The following is a 17770-nucleotide window of genomic DNA, read 5'->3' as shown; positions in this document are numbered from 1 at the left end:
GGCGGTAGGTGCCCTTCAAGTGTCCCTGGGCGGGCGGAAGGGGCGGGCAGCGGCGGCGGGGCGGGGCGGGGGCCGGGGCCGGGCTGCGAGGGCCGAGGGGCGGCTGGGGGCAGCGGAGCTTACATTTCTATTAGCCGGTAGCACCTGAAACTTGAAAAGCTGAGCGCATAGGTGCCATCAGAGGTGGCGGTGTCAGGGCAGCAGCATCGCAAGCTGAGGAGAGCCTCGCCGCCAGAGGCGTGTCGTGATCCGTCTGTGTGCTGGTTTGGGTGACACAGGACTAATTTCTCTTCTAATGCTTGGGGAAACTGCACTTTTAGAAGACTCTAGTGTCTGAATTTGTGAAAATACTTACTTTATAGCCAGCTATAGTGCGGGGGTTTCAAGGTCTCACTGTTTTTGAGCTCGCCAGGGATGAGGAGGAGCGAGACCCGGGCACTTGACCCAAGCTGCCAACAGGATTATTTCATACCATGGATATCACGTTCAATGTAAATTAGAAAGTTTGCTGCGTAGCGCCCTCTATTCCTTGATGGCTGCGATCCTGAGAACTTCTCACCCTGGTGCCAGAGCCCTGAGCCCTTCCCTTCCTCCCGAAGCCGCAGCGCTCGCAGAGTCCCACATTGGCTGTCCCCGGCTGGGAGTGCAGATAGAATGGGCTGGGTATAGTCCTTGTATATTGGAATCAGGATCAATATGGTTTCTTTAGTGTTATTATTTTAATTACTTAGTCTTATCCTATTAAATCTGTTTATATTTCAACCCTTGGGTTTCCTTGTTTTTCCTCGATTCCCCTTCTCATGTGGGGAGGGGTCATCAGTTGACAGAGTAATTGCCTAAATGACAATAAATTGTTGTGGGTTTCTTAAACCATCACAGCCTGCCAAGGCCTCGCCCTGCAGGGGCCACTTACTCAGCCACAAATCCTGTGTGTGAGACCCAGGATTTAGTCTGCGGGGCAGAATGTGCTGAAACTCAGGCAGGGACAGTGCGACAGTGTCCCCGAGGTAACCCAGAGAGGTCGTTGTAGCACAGAGCCCAGCGGCCATTCTGGGAGTTGGAAAGGTTAAGTGAAAAGTCCTCAAGTGTTTTGGCATGTCTTGTGTCAAATACGGTGCTTCAGCAGCATTTTGCATGCTGATTATTTCAGTATAATGCTGAGTACAAGCTTCAAACTCTGTAACGGTGGAAAAAAAAATCCCACATTGATTTAAATAATCTATTTCAGTCTTGTGCCTTTGTACTTTTGTTATGCTATGAAAGAAACAGAGTTCCTTGCTGATTGTTTTAAGAGGTAGACTTGGAAGATGTATTTTTACAGCGTGCTTTCCATCAGGGACTGCATTTTTTTAAGTGAATTTATATAAGCAATAATATGCAAGCTATTCAGATTTCAATTTTTACACTTGAACTTAAAATATGATTCATGCCTTTTTGATTAAGGGGTTTATATGCCTTTATTTGTAACTTGTCTTATAATATACGTGAAATATACAATTCCATCAAAAATTATTTTGCTGATTTAAAACTATTTTCTTAGAATTGTAGCAGGGGAAAAGCAAATTCTTTCAAAACATTTGGGGCATTTATATCCATTTTGGTAAAAGGTTTCGCCGCCGCCAGTGAATTGAACTGATGATTTTTTTACTATTTTCTGTGTGTTTCAATAATTCTTTCTCTCCCCCCCCCCCCCGGACTACAATTCCCATGAGGCCCTGCGGCGCGGCGGCTGCGCGCGGGGGTCGCCGGGACGGAGGCGGGCGGTTCAAGGCGGCGGGAGCCGACATGGAGGAGAAGCTCCAGCGGGTAATGGTGGTCGTGGTCGTGGTCGTGGTCGTGGTCGTGGTCGTGGTCGTGGTCGTGGTCGTGGTCGTGGTCGTGGTCGTGGTCGTGGTCGTGGTCGTGGTCGTGGTCGTGGTCGTGGTCGTGGTCCCTCTGTACTGGGCACTGTTGAGGCCCCACCTCGAGTGCTGTGTCCAGTTTTGGGCCCCCCACCACAAGAAAGACTTTGAGGGGCTGGAGCGTGTCCAGAGAAGGGCAACGGAGCTGGTGAGGGGTCTGGAGCACAAGTCTGGTGAGGAGCGGCTGAGGGAGCTGGGGGTGTTCAGCCTGGAGAAAAGGAGGCTGAGGGGAGACCTTCTCGCTCTCTGCAGCTCCCTGAAAGGAGAGTGTAGCCGGGGGGGGTCGGCCTCTGCTCCCAAGGAACAGGCAATAGGACAAGAGGAAACGGCCTCAAGTTGCGCCAGGGGAGGTTTAGGAAAAATTTCTACACCTAAAGGGTTATCAGACATTGGAACAGGCTGCCCAGGGCAGTGGTGGAACCACCATCCCTGGAGGTATTTAAAAGACAGGTAGACATAGAGCTTAGCTGTATGGTTTAGTGATGGTTTTCGTCAGCATTAGGTTGATCTGAAGGTCCCTTCCAACCTAGGCATTTCTATGATTCTGTGGTGGTGGAGGTGTCCCTGGTGCATTATCGTATCCCTAATCCCACTCTCCTAAAAGCGTCTCTTTCTGTCCTTATGGGGGAGGTACCTGAGTGCTTGTGCTGGAGGTTTTGCTGGGCCCTGGCCCTTGTCACTCTGCTTGGCTGGCACTTGGACATGCACAGTTTATGAACAGAAATGAGCCCGTGTCATTTTCTTGCCCCTGTGGGTGTTGGGGGCCGGCCAAGACATGGTCGCTGGGTGGGTTTTGCAGCAGTGCATTCTGTGTTCACCCACTTCATCCTCAGCTGTCTACTAGGTAACAGCCCAATCCCACTGACCTTTAAATGAGCTCACAGCTCGTTTAAAAAGCTAGGTTATGAAGATCTTGTGTGCTTGAAGTTTTTGTGTTTCAAATCGTTGTCCCTACAGAAAGTGGCAGAAAGAGTCATTTCATCCTTTGATTGTGAACTTGGCATTTTTGCAGATAATTAGTGCTGTTTGGCTCTAAGGCCTTGATGGTTTTCTCCCCAGAGTGGTTCACGGTGATGTTTGCTGTGTGCAGTGTATGTAGCTGAGATGCTGGTATGGTAGAAGCATAAAGAAGGACAGGTTAGAAAGAAATGTCATTCTAAGTTATAAGGCTGGGTCCCTTTCCATTTGGTTGCTTATGTAGCCTTAGACAAGAATTTATGTTTCCTCAATGTTAAAATTCCATGTGTTCAATTATTACCAGTCATAATCTAATCTTTCAGTGCCTCCTGAGAGCGCTGCATTGAGGTCTCCCATTTCTGACCTTCTTTTCAGTGGTAGAAATTGTGCTCTGCGGCGCTTATGCCTGCACGTTGCAGTTCTCCCCCACTGGCCTGTAGAGACTGTTCCCTGTGATCGTGGTTTGGGCAGTTTTGTCCCACACTGCTTTAATGTAGTTTTCACCAGCTGCCCAAATACCCATTTAACATCTCTTGGACAACTAGCATGTCTGTAGCAAACAGGTCGTGTGAATAAAAAAATAAAATTTTATCGCCTGGAGATTAACAGGTGTCCAGAGAAATGAGGGAGATTAAAAGGGAAATTGTTTTCTAAACTACAGGGGGTGTTTGAAAAAGAGAAAGGAAGCTCTCTCCCTTTTTTCCACCCATTCACGTACTGGTGTAGTAGTAGTTATTCTTCAGGAATGTAGAAATTGCAGCACTTCTACTTTTCTCACACCTATCGTCTGTTTTCTGTTGTTTCACTTGACCTTTTACTCTTTTTTTTCTTTTTTTTTTTTCCACATTCTCTGTCAGATTGCCTTATGGCTAAAGAAAATATATAAGAATCAGCCTATTCCAGCATTTGAAGTGAATAAAAGGACAGTTGATATCTTGTATGACCTTGCAGAGCGCAATGAAGCTAGAGATAGGGATGTTTCTTTGCTGATAGAGGACATGATGCAGAAGGCAACAGAATATGAAGCAGAAGGTGAGTTTGAAAGCTGCGCTTCCCCCTTCCATCAAAGTTAGTTTTCTTAGTGACCCTGAAGATTATCTTTGTTAAAATCTCACAAACAAATATATATATATGAATAAATAAGTATATATAATTGGAACGAACTCAGCTTTTGTTCTGGCACAGCTTTTACTACAATGTCTGTTGTAAATGTCTGCCTCCCTTGCAGCAAAAATTTACAGTGATGTAAGGTTGATAAAGAGCAATTTTTTAAGCTGTCTTGAGGAGGCTGTAAATACGGACAAGCAAATTAATTGATAAAACCTCCTAGCCTGCTGGGCTGAGTAGCAGAGCATTGAAATACTGGCCGGATAGGCAGGGAAGCAACCCTACCGCTGATTTAAGAGTCTGAGCTGGTGCTAATCCACTGTTAAGGAAAGCACTTGAGGAATCTGAAACAACAGTGAGGTGATTAAGTTATGCTCGAGCTGCCTGGAGTGAGTGTTTGATAATGGGGTTTTTTGGAGCAAGTGAGTGGTTCAGGGGACCATAATACATTTTTAACATGTGTTGAAAGACACAATCCCATCTAGGCCTTAAAAGAACAGTGATATAAGGAAAAAAAAAAAAGTACTATTTTGGATTGTGTTTGTTTTCCAGCTAAGTATCTACAAGGCCTTCTTGCAGAAAGCCTGGCTCTTTCCCCGTCTAGTCTGTCCAGCAAAGGCACCAGCTACCTCGATGTCCTGGTAAACAGCGCAATGATACTTGAAACAAAGGACACTTCTCTTGTCAGGTAATTTTTGCCACTGTGCATCTGGGGTGATGATCAGTGCTGCTTCCCTCTGTTTTTTCAATTCAACATTTTCAAACTTGACTTTCACACCAGGAAATCTCTCTTGTCCAGCTTATTTTGCACGCCTTGGGCAGCTTTGGAGTACACAGCAACTGAGCACAAAGCTCTAGCTCTTGATTACCCCTGCAGTGGAAGTCTCCAAAGCCTGAAAAGTGCCTCAGCCGGAGTTAAATCCCCCTTTTGTTTGCCCATGCTTTTGTGGTCAGCGGCCACAGAGAAATGGCAGCTGTTAGTCTGCTCTTCCTGGGCCCCTCTCCCTAGCCTGGCTTTGACCCATTACACAACAGGTTTGTGCTGAGCACTGGAGGTAAGGAAGGGCCAAAATCTGCCTTGGAATCCAATTTTTGTATGATGTTCAGGAGCTTAGCTCTTACAGCTCTTCTCCTGAGATGGAGGGGTGAGCAGCTTTGAACCGTTTGGGAAGAGGAAGAGACTGAAATACTGCTGGGTATCGCCTCAGGGACGTGTGTTTTCAGGGACTGAATACAGTTTCTCTCAAAGGCAATTTGTCAAGCCACGAGTGGAACATAGGATGATTTCAAACCCAGTGGTTACATTCACTAGAGTGCCAGGTCTTGTTCATTTCCTCTTGAGATTGCTGTGCCATTTCCCCTTCCAGATGAAATCTTTGGTAGTTAAGGGAAGTTAGTGACTTATTTTAATTCCTCCTATTGTAGTATGAGAACAAAACCAAGTCATTTGTGTAAAGTGTGGAGAAAATAATAATAATTCTGAGTTTCAGAAGAGCTGACTCCTGAGCATTCCCACTGAATCTCTCTCTTCGCCAGCTTCTTCTGTGCCATCAATGATATGACATCGGAGCTGTATGCAACAGAATTAAAAAACAGGCAAATGGAACTGGAATTGAAGGACAGGATGAAAAAATTAACTGGAGCGCTGATGCTGGAAAAGCAGATACGGGAGTGAGTAATGGATGAGAAAAGGGTTAGGTGTAAGCAATACTGCTGATCTCTGCAATGTGGGACATCGGACAACTAACAAGGACAACTGAATTGTCAGGGTTTTGACACATCTCTAACTCAAATATTTGGAAGTATCTACCAAAAACTATGTGCTATGGACACATTCAGTAATCAAAAGAGATCTGGGGTACCATCATCAAATCAGTTATTTTAAAACAAAACTGGTCTATGAGCACTTATAGCAGAGATGCCAGACCTGTGTGCTTTGTGCAGGTTTGCCATGGCCCCTCTCAGTGATCTTAAGTTTAGCATGGTTCACAGGTCTGAATTAGGGAATTCTGCAGAAGAGTCTGACTCTGTACTTTTATGCAGATGGCTTTCCCCTTGGCCTTTTTTTTTTTTTTCCCTTTCCCATAGCCTTCTGGAGTCTGGATGTAACAGCTGTGGATGTTTCCACTGGGAAATCCCACAGGGAAATGCAAGTTTTTCTCCATTCCCTCCCTTCTGGTGTTGGTTGTATTACAGGGTTTAGCTTAAGCATAGATAATTAAGCAATATTTGTATACTGGTATCTCTTTGAATGTATAAGTTTGTTTCTTTTTGTATTTTTTTAAGGGATCTTGAAAAAACAGAGAAATACCTGGAATTCGAGATGTCCAAGGCTGAATATCAATCCCAGAAAATAAAGTTCCTGAAAGATAAATCTAAGGATTTCAAAGTCAGGATCAAGGCTGCTGAGGTAGATGGAAGGAATTTTCTAGAAAGACGTGGTGATGGGATGGCACAGTCATGGTTGGTCGGGCCCAAAATTGTAGTTAACAGGGACATCCCAGGAGCTTCCTAAAGTCCAGGACTGAGGACTCCTGGGCTAACAGGACAACGTGTTACTACGCTTCAGTTGCTCCTGCTATATTCGTGGTCTCTCCCCAGGATATCCTATGATAAATGAAAGAACACTTTCTCTGCTTTCACTGAGAGCTGTATTAGCTCGGACTACCTTGTGCTTGTTGTGAGGTACTGTCATATAAGAGTATACGGACAGCTGTCAGAAGAGCAGCAGCTGATTGTAAATTGTGTGACAATTCTGAATATAGCTATTTCTTGCAAGTAATGAATGATTAAACACAGAAGGCAGAAGTTGTACTGTCTTCACCTTTTCTACATGATAAAGCACATGTGAATGCTTTATTGGACGGCATTGAAGTATTAAATACCTTAGAAAAAATGAGATGGAAAATGTGGTATTAGCATTGATGACATCTTACTGAAAAGCCTCCTCCCAGCCTTGCCGTGTGCTCTTCCCCTGCTAGTTTTCTGGAAGGACTTGTTATTCTTGATATGAAATCTGTTGCTGCTAAAATTTATATACTCAGCTATAGCTGTGGTTCAAGTAGCACGTGTTTTTGTTGTTGACAAACTGCATTCTTACTTCCTTGTTTAGACCAAAACCCAAGGAAATAGCAAAATCTTTCTCTTCTCTGTTATATTTTGTGGTCAGTTATGAACGAGCCCTTTCCTGTTTGTAGGACCAGCTTACTGCCACAGGGCTGCACAAGTCGCTGACACACGAGTCACTCATGACCCTGTCTGAGGTAGGTCTTTTGCGCCAAGATGGATGTTTCTACAGTGGTACAGACCAGGCTTGTTTGCTGGGTGATTTCAGGAAATGTAGTTTAGCATTTGGTTGCCTGAACAAATATTAATGGTAAAAAAGAAGCGCAAATAAAAATCCTGTAGATGGATACCTCTGATCTGGAGTATGTTGGGATGGGTTTTGCTCTTCTAGAAACTGAGAAGCAGATGCTGAAGTGGTACCTTTTCTCTAGGGTTAGATGTGGGCTTATTTTGGACTTGGGAAGAAGCGGGAACAACTGGAATCTTTATTTTTGTTGCCTTTTGTTTTTTCCTCTCTTTTGTTTCTGCCTCTGTCTGTAATTGGGAATATAGCCTACTAGAGATTTTCCATGGGATAAAAGCCCTGACACTGAAAGGCAGCCTGTGATCCTCTTTGTGATCCGTGCCATAAACAGAGTGGATATTCCGTGGACTGTATTCTGTTACATGGCTACCAGTGTATTGAAATTACTTCATAGAATGACCCAGGTGATTCTTTCTAGTTTGTGTGAAATAAACCTGTTTTCAAATACTTCAGAGCAAGGGGAGGAGGTCAAGTGAAATTAAAAATCTGAACCACTGTCTGCTTTTTTTATTCTATTTTTAAATATAACATTTTTCAGCTGTATTGTAAGCTCAGTGGGATAATTTGTTAAAGGAAAAAGCATATTTCTTGAGTTACTAGCTATAGATTCTCCAGCATTTGTACACACGTAACATGTATTTGTGTCGTTCCGTCTGCACTGGTCACATTTTAATATTATTTGCTATTATTGTAATGAGAACTTAGTCTTTCTCCCCATTTCTTTTGCTGCCTTTTCCTGCAGCCAATCAAGATTTGTTAGTGAAGTTGAACAATGAAAATAGGTTTCTTGATTTTTATGTTGTCGTTCCCATGAACCAGCACTGGGTGGCAATGTTTACATTGCACAGTGTTTCAGAAGGGTACTAACCAGAAATAATTTCTGTTGGCATTTTGCATGCAAAAAGTCATAGACAATTTTCTAGACCTGTCACCTTCTAGAACTTGAGCATAAGGGTAGGTTTAACTCCCTGACATTTCTATATGTGCTTTGCCAAGAACTCAGTGAATTGGGCAGCACAAATGGCTTTATCTTCAGAGTGCCTTTTTTTTTTTTAATTTTGATTATTTGAAAAGAGTTGAGGGATGTGGAAGGTACTCAATTTTCAGCCCCAAAGAGAAATTATTTCCCCTTCTTAACAGAATGAGCAAAGCAGCGCAAGTGGAAGGGGAGTCTTTTTGCTGCCACCTGTGCAAAACTGTTTTCATGCAGAAGCTGGAGGCATGAAAATGTATCCCCTTCCTTGGGACTTGTTTCTCTCTCTGGACTACCGTGAAGTTTACAGCAAAAGTTTTCTGTCTGGTGGATTCTCATTGGAAATCCCCTCTCCTTTTAGAGAGGTGATATCAGCTGATTATACTGTGAGAAAAGATATCTGAAGATGTATTCAGAGTGAAGAAAAAATAATTGATACCTCTGTAAAATTTGAACTGTGTTTGATTGATAACTGAATTAATAGCAGATCTTTAGTTTTCCATGGGTTTTTAAGAAGGATCATAAAAGCTCTCACCAACATCTGTGAATTCTGAAATGCTGTAGGTAATTGTTGATCTATTTCATTGATTTACATCACTTCTACAAGTAAGCCTATAGAATATAATCTGCCTTACTGTTTTCACAGGAACTGGCTCAACTGCAGCAAGAAACTGCGCCTGTGAAGAAGAAACTGCAGTCCTACTTAGACTTACCTCCTGTAATTATTTTTTCCACTGTTCTATTATATTTGTCATCAGATTAACTTTAATGGACTTCAGAATGTAAAGGATATTGTTGTGATGGTTTCAGTGGGCAGGCAGATGTCCTACAGGTCTACTAGTGGTGTAAACAGAAGACTTTACTTAAACAGAAGGCTATCTATCAATTAATCAAAGCCAAGAAATTAAGTATGCTTACCAGGCAGACTTTGTTCTAATGAAATGCACAGAATTGCTGGGTGAGCTCAGTATCACGGTGAATTAGATAGAAATTAGACAAAGAAATGTGGAAGAAAACATAATTTCTTAGTATAATTTTTTTATTGAGACTTACCAATGTATTAGCTATCCATGTCATCAAGCTGTCACTACGGTGGATACAGCGCATTGTGCAGAGGTTGGAGCTCTGAGCAAGGTTTTAACAACTACGAAGAAATACGTAGGCATTGTCCCCTAAACAAGTATTCTAGCTTGTGTGAGTACAGGCTGCTCCATCATTTTCTTTGATTTCTCTTGAGGGCTCTTTGAAATCACAGACTTCTCATTTAGGTAACTAAGTTACAGTTTTGAAAGCCCCTGTCTGTGTATCTGGTTTTGATTTTATATTTTGACTATTGTCACTGTTGGTCCCTGTGCTAGGAGTTACTATCAGACTGCTGTGTGAAGGGCCTTTTATAAAAAGGATTTTACTCTTTTTCCAGTTGGAACACTTGTTACAAAAGACTGTTTGGGTTAAGGGCAATTTTGTGAACAACTTTATAGTGGCTTAAGGAAGTCATGGGTAAACAGGGCTTTAGTCCATGATACAGAAAGCCTTGGCTTTGTGTGACATCTGTATGTCACCACCTGTGATATTTGGAACCACTAAACCCAAGTATTTCCAGTCTCCTTTGGAAGATAACCATTGCTGTTACAGGTAAGTATTAATGATTTTTCTCTTTGTCATTCAGGGGAGAAGTAGCAAAAACTGGAGTGTGAAAAGCAGAATGGGTTTGGATTTATTAAATACAACCGTAACTGTCTAGTTTAGACTTGTGTATTTGAGTTACTTGATAGGGCCCCTGTTACCTCCTCATCTGAGCACCCCACAGCCTTTAATAGAGCTAACCTCCGGCCTTTCTGTGTAAGAGGTGAAAAATACTTATTGCAGTTCTTATAAACCATAGAATGGTTTGGGTGGGAAGGGATCTTAAAGATCATCTAGTTCCAACCCCCTGCCCTGGGCAGGGACACCTCCCACCAGCCCAGGTTGCTCCAAGCCCCGGCCAACCTGGCCTTGAACCCCTCCAGGGATGGGGCAGCCACAGCTTCTCTGGGCAACCTGGGCCAGGGGCTCACCACCCTCACCCCAAAGAATTTCTTCCTCAGATCTCGCCTAAATCTCCCCTCTTCCAGTTTAAAACCATTCCCCTCGTCCTATGGCTCCCCTCCCTGATCCAGAGTCCCTCCCCAGCTTTCCTGGAGCCCCTTTAGGGACTGAAAGGGGCTCTAAGGTCTCCCCGGAGCCTTCTCTTCTCCAGGCTGAACCCCCCCAGCTCTCTCAGCCTGTCCTCACAGCAGAGGGGCTCCAGCCCTCCCAGCATCTTCATGGCCTCCTCTCGCCCCTCTCAAACAGGTCCATGTCCTTGTGCTGCAATTTGAGAGCTGCACACAGTACTCCAGGTGAGGTCTCACCAGACTGGAGTACAGGGCAGAATCCCCTCCCTTGTCTGCTGGCCATACTTCTTTTGATGCAGCCCAGGATGCGGTTGGCTTTCTGGGCTGCCAGCACACATTGCCAGCTCATGTTGAGCTTCTCGCCAACCAACACCCCCAAGTCCTCCTCCTCAGGGCTGCTCTCCATCCGTTCTCTGCCCAGCCTGTATTTGTGCCTGGATTTGCCATGACCCAGGTGCGGGACCTTGCACTTGGCCTGGTTCCACTTCATGAGGTTCACATGGGCCCACCTCTCCAGCCTGCCCAGGTCCCTCTAGATGGCATCCTTTCTCTCCAGTGTGTTGACCACGCCACACAGCTTGGTGTCATCAGGGCACAAATGGGGCACAAAGGTCAGAGAAACAGAGAGACTTACCCAAAATCATCTAGACGCCCTGCGATTAATTGCATCTCTTGTATTATGAACTAGGGACCTGTCTGCTGGGCCACATTTCTCTTTCTACCTCCTTAGCCCCTCCATCAAGTTCCTGCCTCTCAACACATCTCGCTCATACAAATGCTGCTGTCACCCTCCTAGAAGAAAAGGATGAATGGAGAGGGTGGGAATGCTTCTCTTTTAAATTCATCTTACTCTGAGAGGCAGCTGCCTCCTTTCCTCAAGCAAAACACGACGTTCAAATTGGATTATGTTCTCCAGTTCCCGCCTCCCTCCCGTCTTCCCGTCAGTGGAGATGGGGAGAGCCCCGATGCCTTGCTTCTGGTGCAGGCAGAAGGAGGGAGGAAGGTTTATGCTGGCAAGCTTATTGTGCTTTGGAAAATTCATACACGGATATGTTTAAAATCCAGTTCCTTGATTGCTAGGTTTGGAAAATTGCTAAAAATTGGGGTGTTTTTTAGGCGATACCAGACTTTTGAAAAATACATGATTGCCCAAACCAAACTGGTACTAGGCTTTTAATGTCTGTATCTTTTGCATGTGAAGGGTGCACACAAAATCGATTTAATTATCCCTGAATTCCCCTGTGGCACATCATTAGACACTTGCAGTGATGCAAGGGCTTTGTGTTTCCAGCTGAAATATTAATTTTTATGCCATTTTCTCTCCTTAGAGTCTTTCTCTTGCAAAAGTGAAGATTGAAGAATTAAAACAAGAACTGGTAAGAGTTTTTCATCTTTCACAGAGATTTATATGTGTACTGTACTTCCAAATTAAGCTATATATATTAATTGGCTGTGGATTTATCTGCCTCAGATCGTAGTCTTAATGATCCCTAGAGGGAAATTTTGCTCTGGTAAGGGAGAAGCCGTGCATATTGGTAGGAGGAGCTGGTGGAGGAATGATCTCTAAGCTACAAAGGCAGTTGGGCATAATGGTATCAGTGGGGATTAGGTATCTATATCCCTCTGAATTTTGTCTGCTTCACCTGTCAGAATGTTTACTCATTCAGCTGTGTTGCAGCTTTTTGGTCTCACAACCTTTCTTGCTGTCCCTGAACTCTGAGAGGGCTCTAGGGCCCATATTTTATTTAGCAGCTGCCTTGTAGACTGCAATGGGGACCTTCTCCTATAAAACATTATTTCATCCGTGCTGATGTAATCTGCAGTTTTGGTTGTTGGGAAGCATTCGTATAAAGCTGTTTGGGAAGTTCATACGTGTCTTTCCTCAGTGAGCTGGGCCACATTTGAACATAAAACCTGTCTTTATTTCTTTGGGCTACTGTCTGCTTGCTCATGGATAAAGCACAAGGTATTCAGCGATAAGCCTCAAAGCTGTCATCAAAAATCACAGCTATTTGAGAGTATTTTTTACATTTCCAGATGGGACTGCTTGGGTTGGTAAGTGTTGCGCGAAACGGGGCCAAGTGGTTTTGGCAGAAGATAAACCCCCTTGCGTTCTAACACTCCTCACCGAGGTGGGAGGCTAGGTGCGGCTAGGTTTAAATTCTGAGTGATGCCCAATTTAGCACTATCAGTCCAATCGCGTTTAATATGTATTAAACTACTACGATTTGGATACACTAATAGTGGACTGCACCTTCAGTCTAGTCGTGCTCCTGAACTAGCATGGCCTCTCTGTAGTTTTGGTCGCTTTTAGTGAGAAAGCGAAACAACTAGCTACTTAAACAGTGCAGTTTATTTAAACAACAGATATACAGGTTCTTTAGGATTGCCGGTGATAAATACACTGTCTGCAAAGCACGTGCAAATAAAGATATTGCTAAGTATACAAACGCGCGACAAAATTATAAACGATACAGCCTGGCTATAAATGTAGGGTAGAGATTCTCTAGAGAAATTTCTAAGTCCCCGAGAAAGCGCTCGGTGTAATCGAAGTCTTACCCAAAGGCGTCCCTATGGGGGGGAAGAGAGGCTCAGCCCGTCGACTGATCCCGGAAATCAGCGCTGGAATTCTTCGCGATGGTGTCTTCCCTGACATCCCCTCTTTCTTGGGCTATTTTTATATTATTTTTTTATCTTCAAAGTGGAGTTTGAGTGACTTTAGTCATACGTACTTTTATTATGATTAATGTATTCAAGGAGGAGTGTTCACACCTCGGGGACGGATAGCCTCCGGGATGGAGGTGTGTTTTGGTACATTGTGGTGAGCAAAGTTCGCACAACAGGACAGCATTTCATCAACATTCGACGAAATGTTGGCTCGGGTAGCGTGTAGGCCGCTTATCAGTTCCGTAGGACCATCTCGTCCCCATATCTGCTATTCGTCACAAGGGAAGGCCACGGAACAAGCGTGTTCCGTTCCATCCCTCGTGTAGTTTCGCAAACAACCTTGTACAGGGAATCACAGATGTTGCATTCTTCGTGTGCTAGCTGCGCCTGTATTCTACCTCAGAAGCCTCTTGATTTTATGACTTTCCTTAATGTGTGAACAATGCTGTATTTTTGTATTCTTGGCCAATTTAGTAATTATTCCACAGAATCCACCCCGTGACTACAGTCACTCAAGCTCCACGATAATCAATACTGATGGGGAATATCACATGTCCTCTTTTGGCGAGGGATATCAAGTGCAAATACTTCTTGTGGGGTGATTAAGCGAGTTAAGCGTTTCATCATAATCCAAAGTCTAACATACAAAACAATTCTCAAAGCAAAGCACAATACAGTGAGTACTAGTAGAACAACAACAGGATGGAGCATCTTGTTAAAAAGTCCTGTAGCTGTTGGTGACCGTCCAAAGAGGGTGTCCCACCATTCATGTCCTCCGTCTCTCTTGACCCTTTCCAGTACATGGTGTATTTCTTCAACATCATGATGGACAGTAATCAGAGTTCTTTGTCCATTTTCTTGGGCCTCTTTCAACAATCGCTTCAATTCATCGTGTTGTAGCAACTTCTTCACTAGTGAGAGATTCATTCCGATAGGGGTAGGCAGCAAATCTCGAATCAATGTGTAATTAGATTGTAGCAATTGAAAAGACGTAACAGGAGCTGAATAACTGAAGTCACGTCCAATGATGTTAGTAAAGTTACAAACACAAAGATTTGAGTTATTACTTATATCTACTGCTATGTCATCTACGAATACAAAAGTACAGGGAGACCTCATGCAAACACACCCTTTCCCAATATATACAAGCACAGTTTCTGGGGTTTCATCAGGTTGTATCTCAAAATGACAAACATTCTGGTTGGTGTCAAGACAAATGTCTTGTGCCTTGAGAGTATTACTCTCACAAATGAATCCTTGTTGATCTCGTGAAATGCATGCTTCAACATCAACAGTTTGCCATTTATTCTCGTTTTGTTGTGCCCACACTCTATGCTCTACCGGATGGAGTATAGCTCCATGGTGATTCAACCCCAGTGCGATGATTGGGTATATGGTGTATACTGAGGCATTGCGTATCGTTAAGACAAAAGCTGTGGCTTTGCTCTCAGTGGGATCATAGGTGAAATTAACCAGATACCACCAGGATTGAAATTTTCTCTCAAACTCAATTGCATTATCCCATATTACTTTTCGAATTTCGGTGGGCAAGGTGCCTTCTTCACCTTCCCTTATAATTGCGGCTGTCATAGATTGCATCCACAGTTGGGCTTGGATACAACTAAGGGCCAAGGAAACATTGTTTTGGGTTGTACCAAGTGCATTTGTGATCAGCTGATGGTCTTTTTCACCTGTTTCCTCCCACTGAGGCAATATATTCGATAAAAGCCATTGGTGATTTCCCAATGCTGATAGAGAGGACTGTAGAGGATGTTTTAATTTGTCTAGATCACTAGTAGTTGTGACTAGTTTGTTTGCAAGTATCTCAGCATCTATACTATTTAAGACTCCCAGTCCTGTTCCTAAGATACCAGTCACCTCTCTCTTCAGTCGTTGTGAGGTGGCAACAGTTCGCCGGCCTAACCATGCTGACCATCCTGTAAGACACAAAAGAAAAGGGAATCTGCTCGGTCTTACTTGACCGACGGGGTTAAAAAGACAGCGAGGTCCACCAGGAATAGTTGTTAAAAACACTCCTGGTCCCCAAGAATCTCCTGCTTCTTCCTCACTCAGCATAATTCTGTCCCCCTCTTCAGAAGAAACTCGCCACACGTACTCAACAGCTGACTCTTCTGGTCGCCTCGAATATTTCTCCCTTATTTTTGTTAACTCGGTTGGTGTCCATGGAACGGTACGCACAATGGTGTGAATTTCATCATCGTCATCAACCGCAGTTTCAGTTTTAACCAGAGGACGTAAAGGAAAAACTTAGGATTTCAAAGTAAAAGTCCTTTCCTCCTCATCTTCTTCGTCATCCTCACTATTAGACAAAAAATCTCTGGTCTGGGTTCCGGAATTTGGATAACACATTAACTTACGAATCTGTTGGACCTGGGTCGAGGGCTGCATTTTATCTAAGAGCCCAGTCACCCTTTCCAATAACATTTTAAGTTGGAGATTTTCACTCCCAAGTTGAGCATTCCGGTTTCCTAAACATTCATTCTCACTCACAAGCTTATCAACTTGAGTTCTTAATTTTTCTCCTGTCTCCTTTTGCAAGGCTAATGATGACTTCAGCACCTCATTCTTCGATTTCAGGGTTGCATATTCTACAGCTGAAATCAGATTAGGAGCAGGGGTTTCTCTAGCTTCTTGTTGTGCACAAGATAAACAGGCGCCTAACACAGCACAAATCACACCCTTGCCTTTCCCCGCTCTGAGCTTCTGTGAAACCCGACACTCTTCAATACGTTCCACCACTTTCTCTTCATCCTTCCAAAATTTTTGGGCCCACTCCTTCCCAGCCTGGGAAGGGGCACAATCATATTTTTGCAGCAGTTTATCCATGGCAATCCTGCCGGACTACGCCAAATTCTGTTGCGCGAAACGGGGCCAAGTGGTTTTGGCAGAAGATAAACCCCCTTGCGTTCTAACACTCCTCACCGAGGTGGGAGGCTAGGTGCGGCTGGGTTTAAATTCTGAGTGATGCCCAATTTAGCACTATCAGTCCAATCGCGTTTAATATGTATTAAACTACTACGATTTGGATACACTAATAGTGGGCTGCACCTTCAGTCTAGTCGTGCTCCTGAACTAGCACGGCCTCTCTGTAGTTTTGGTCGCTTTTAGTGAGAAAGCGAAACGACTAGCTACTTAAACAGTGCAGTTTATTTAAACAACAGATATACATGTTCTTTAGGATTGCCGGTGATAAATACACTGTCTGCAAAGCACGTGCAAATAAAGATATTGCTAAGTATACAAACGCGCGACAAAATTATAAACGATACAGCCTGGCTATAAATGTAGGAGAGAGATTCTCTAGAGAAATTTCTAAGTCCCCGAGAAAGCGCTCGGTGTAATCGAAGTCTTACCCAAAGGCGTCCCTATGGGGGGGAAGAGAGGCTCAGCCTGTCGACTGATCCCGGAAATCAGCGCTGGAATTCTTCGCGATGGTGTCTTCCCTGACATCCCCTCTTTCTTGGGCTATTTTATATTATTTTTTTATCTTCAAAGTGGAGTTTGAGTGACTTTAGTCATACGTACTTTTATTATGATTAATGTATTCAAGGAGGAGTGTTCACACCTCGGGGATGGATAGCCTCTGGGATGGAGGTGTGTTTTGGTACATTGTGGTGAGCAAAGTTCGCACAACAGGACAGCATTTCATCAACATTCGATGAAATGTTGGCTCGGGTAGCGTGTAGGCCGCTTATCAGTTCCGTAGGACCATCTCGTCCCCATATCTGCTATTCGTCACAAGGGAAGGCCACGGAACAAGCGTGTTCCGTTCCATCCCTCGTGTAGTTTCGCAAACAACCTTGTACAGGGAATCACAGATGTTGCATTCTTCGTGTGCTAGCTGCGGCTGTATTCTACCTCAGAAGCCTCTGGATTTTATGACTTTCCTTAATGTGTGAACAATGCTGTATTTTTGTATTCTTGGCCAATTTAGTAATTATTCCACAGTAAGCCACTTGGTTTTGACTCAGAAATACAAGCTCACCTTAGCAGCCTGAGGCTTTTATCAGGTCAGAATACTTACCTCTGGAGCGTACCTCTTCAGCTTGAAGGTGTCTGATATCACATTGGGGCACAGTATGAAGAGCACTGAGCTTGTTTAGCCCTTCATTTGGAGATTTCTGCCACTTGCACTAGTGAAACCTTCCAGCCCAATGCCTGGGTTAATCAGTGCTAATAATATCCCAAGGTTTGCTCATTGTAGATAATGTTCGTCTAACAAGAATGTAAGAAAACTGTTTCATGGTCACTGATTCCTTTCTGTTTTCTCTCCCACTAGAACACCATGGAGGCACAGTTCTCAAAGCACATTGACTCGCTGGCTCTTGAGATGTTAGAGACCAGAAAATTCCAGTTCACCTGAAGTGGCCTGCGTGGAAGATTTCCCTTCTATTGTCTGTTTATTTGCACTAGCAAATAGCACATTTTGGACTTTCTACTGTACTTCTGCCACTTTCTGCCTTGCTTTTCTTGCTGTTGGATGGTACAGTTGTGACCTTCCAGCAAGCACACTCACTTTTAGGGGTTCATGTAGCATTGCATTTGTAAAAATCACCTGTTTTTCATAAAATAATCACCATGCTTACTTGTTTTCTTTAGCTGTTTTTTTTTCCATGGG

At 43.8% G+C, this 17770-nt stretch overlaps 1 protein-coding gene across 3 annotated transcripts; it reads left to right on the top strand.

Annotated features, from left to right (window-relative positions):
• Positions 1-51: 51 nt before the first annotated feature.
• HAUS1 (HAUS augmin like complex subunit 1) lies at positions 52-17742 on the top strand. 3 transcript variants are annotated; one of them, XM_074570358.1, is made up of 10 exons: positions 52-1806; positions 3716-3890; positions 4518-4653; positions 5502-5636; positions 6252-6375; positions 7163-7228; positions 8955-9026; positions 11793-11840; positions 12425-12519; positions 17432-17742. In XM_074570358.1, coding segments are annotated over exons 1-10 (1023 nt in total). In that variant the 5' UTR covers positions 52-1635; the 3' UTR covers positions 17433-17742. The 3 variants fall into 3 exon arrangements, 2 of the variants coding, with proteins under 2 accessions (XP_074426459.1, XP_074426460.1); XR_012584941.1 differs by lacking the exon at positions 12425-12519 and having other exon boundaries at positions 8955-9943; XM_074570359.1 differs by lacking the exon at positions 12425-12519.
• Positions 17743-17770: the final 28 nt, after the last annotated feature.

Source organism: Larus michahellis, chromosome Z (genome assembly GCF_964199755.1).
Source record: "Larus michahellis chromosome Z, bLarMic1.1, whole genome shotgun sequence".
Lineage (NCBI taxonomy): Eukaryota > Metazoa > Chordata > Aves > Charadriiformes > Laridae > Larus > Larus michahellis.
The sequence above is the reverse complement of the archived record's forward strand: the minus strand, read 5'-3'. Positions and strand labels throughout refer to the sequence as shown.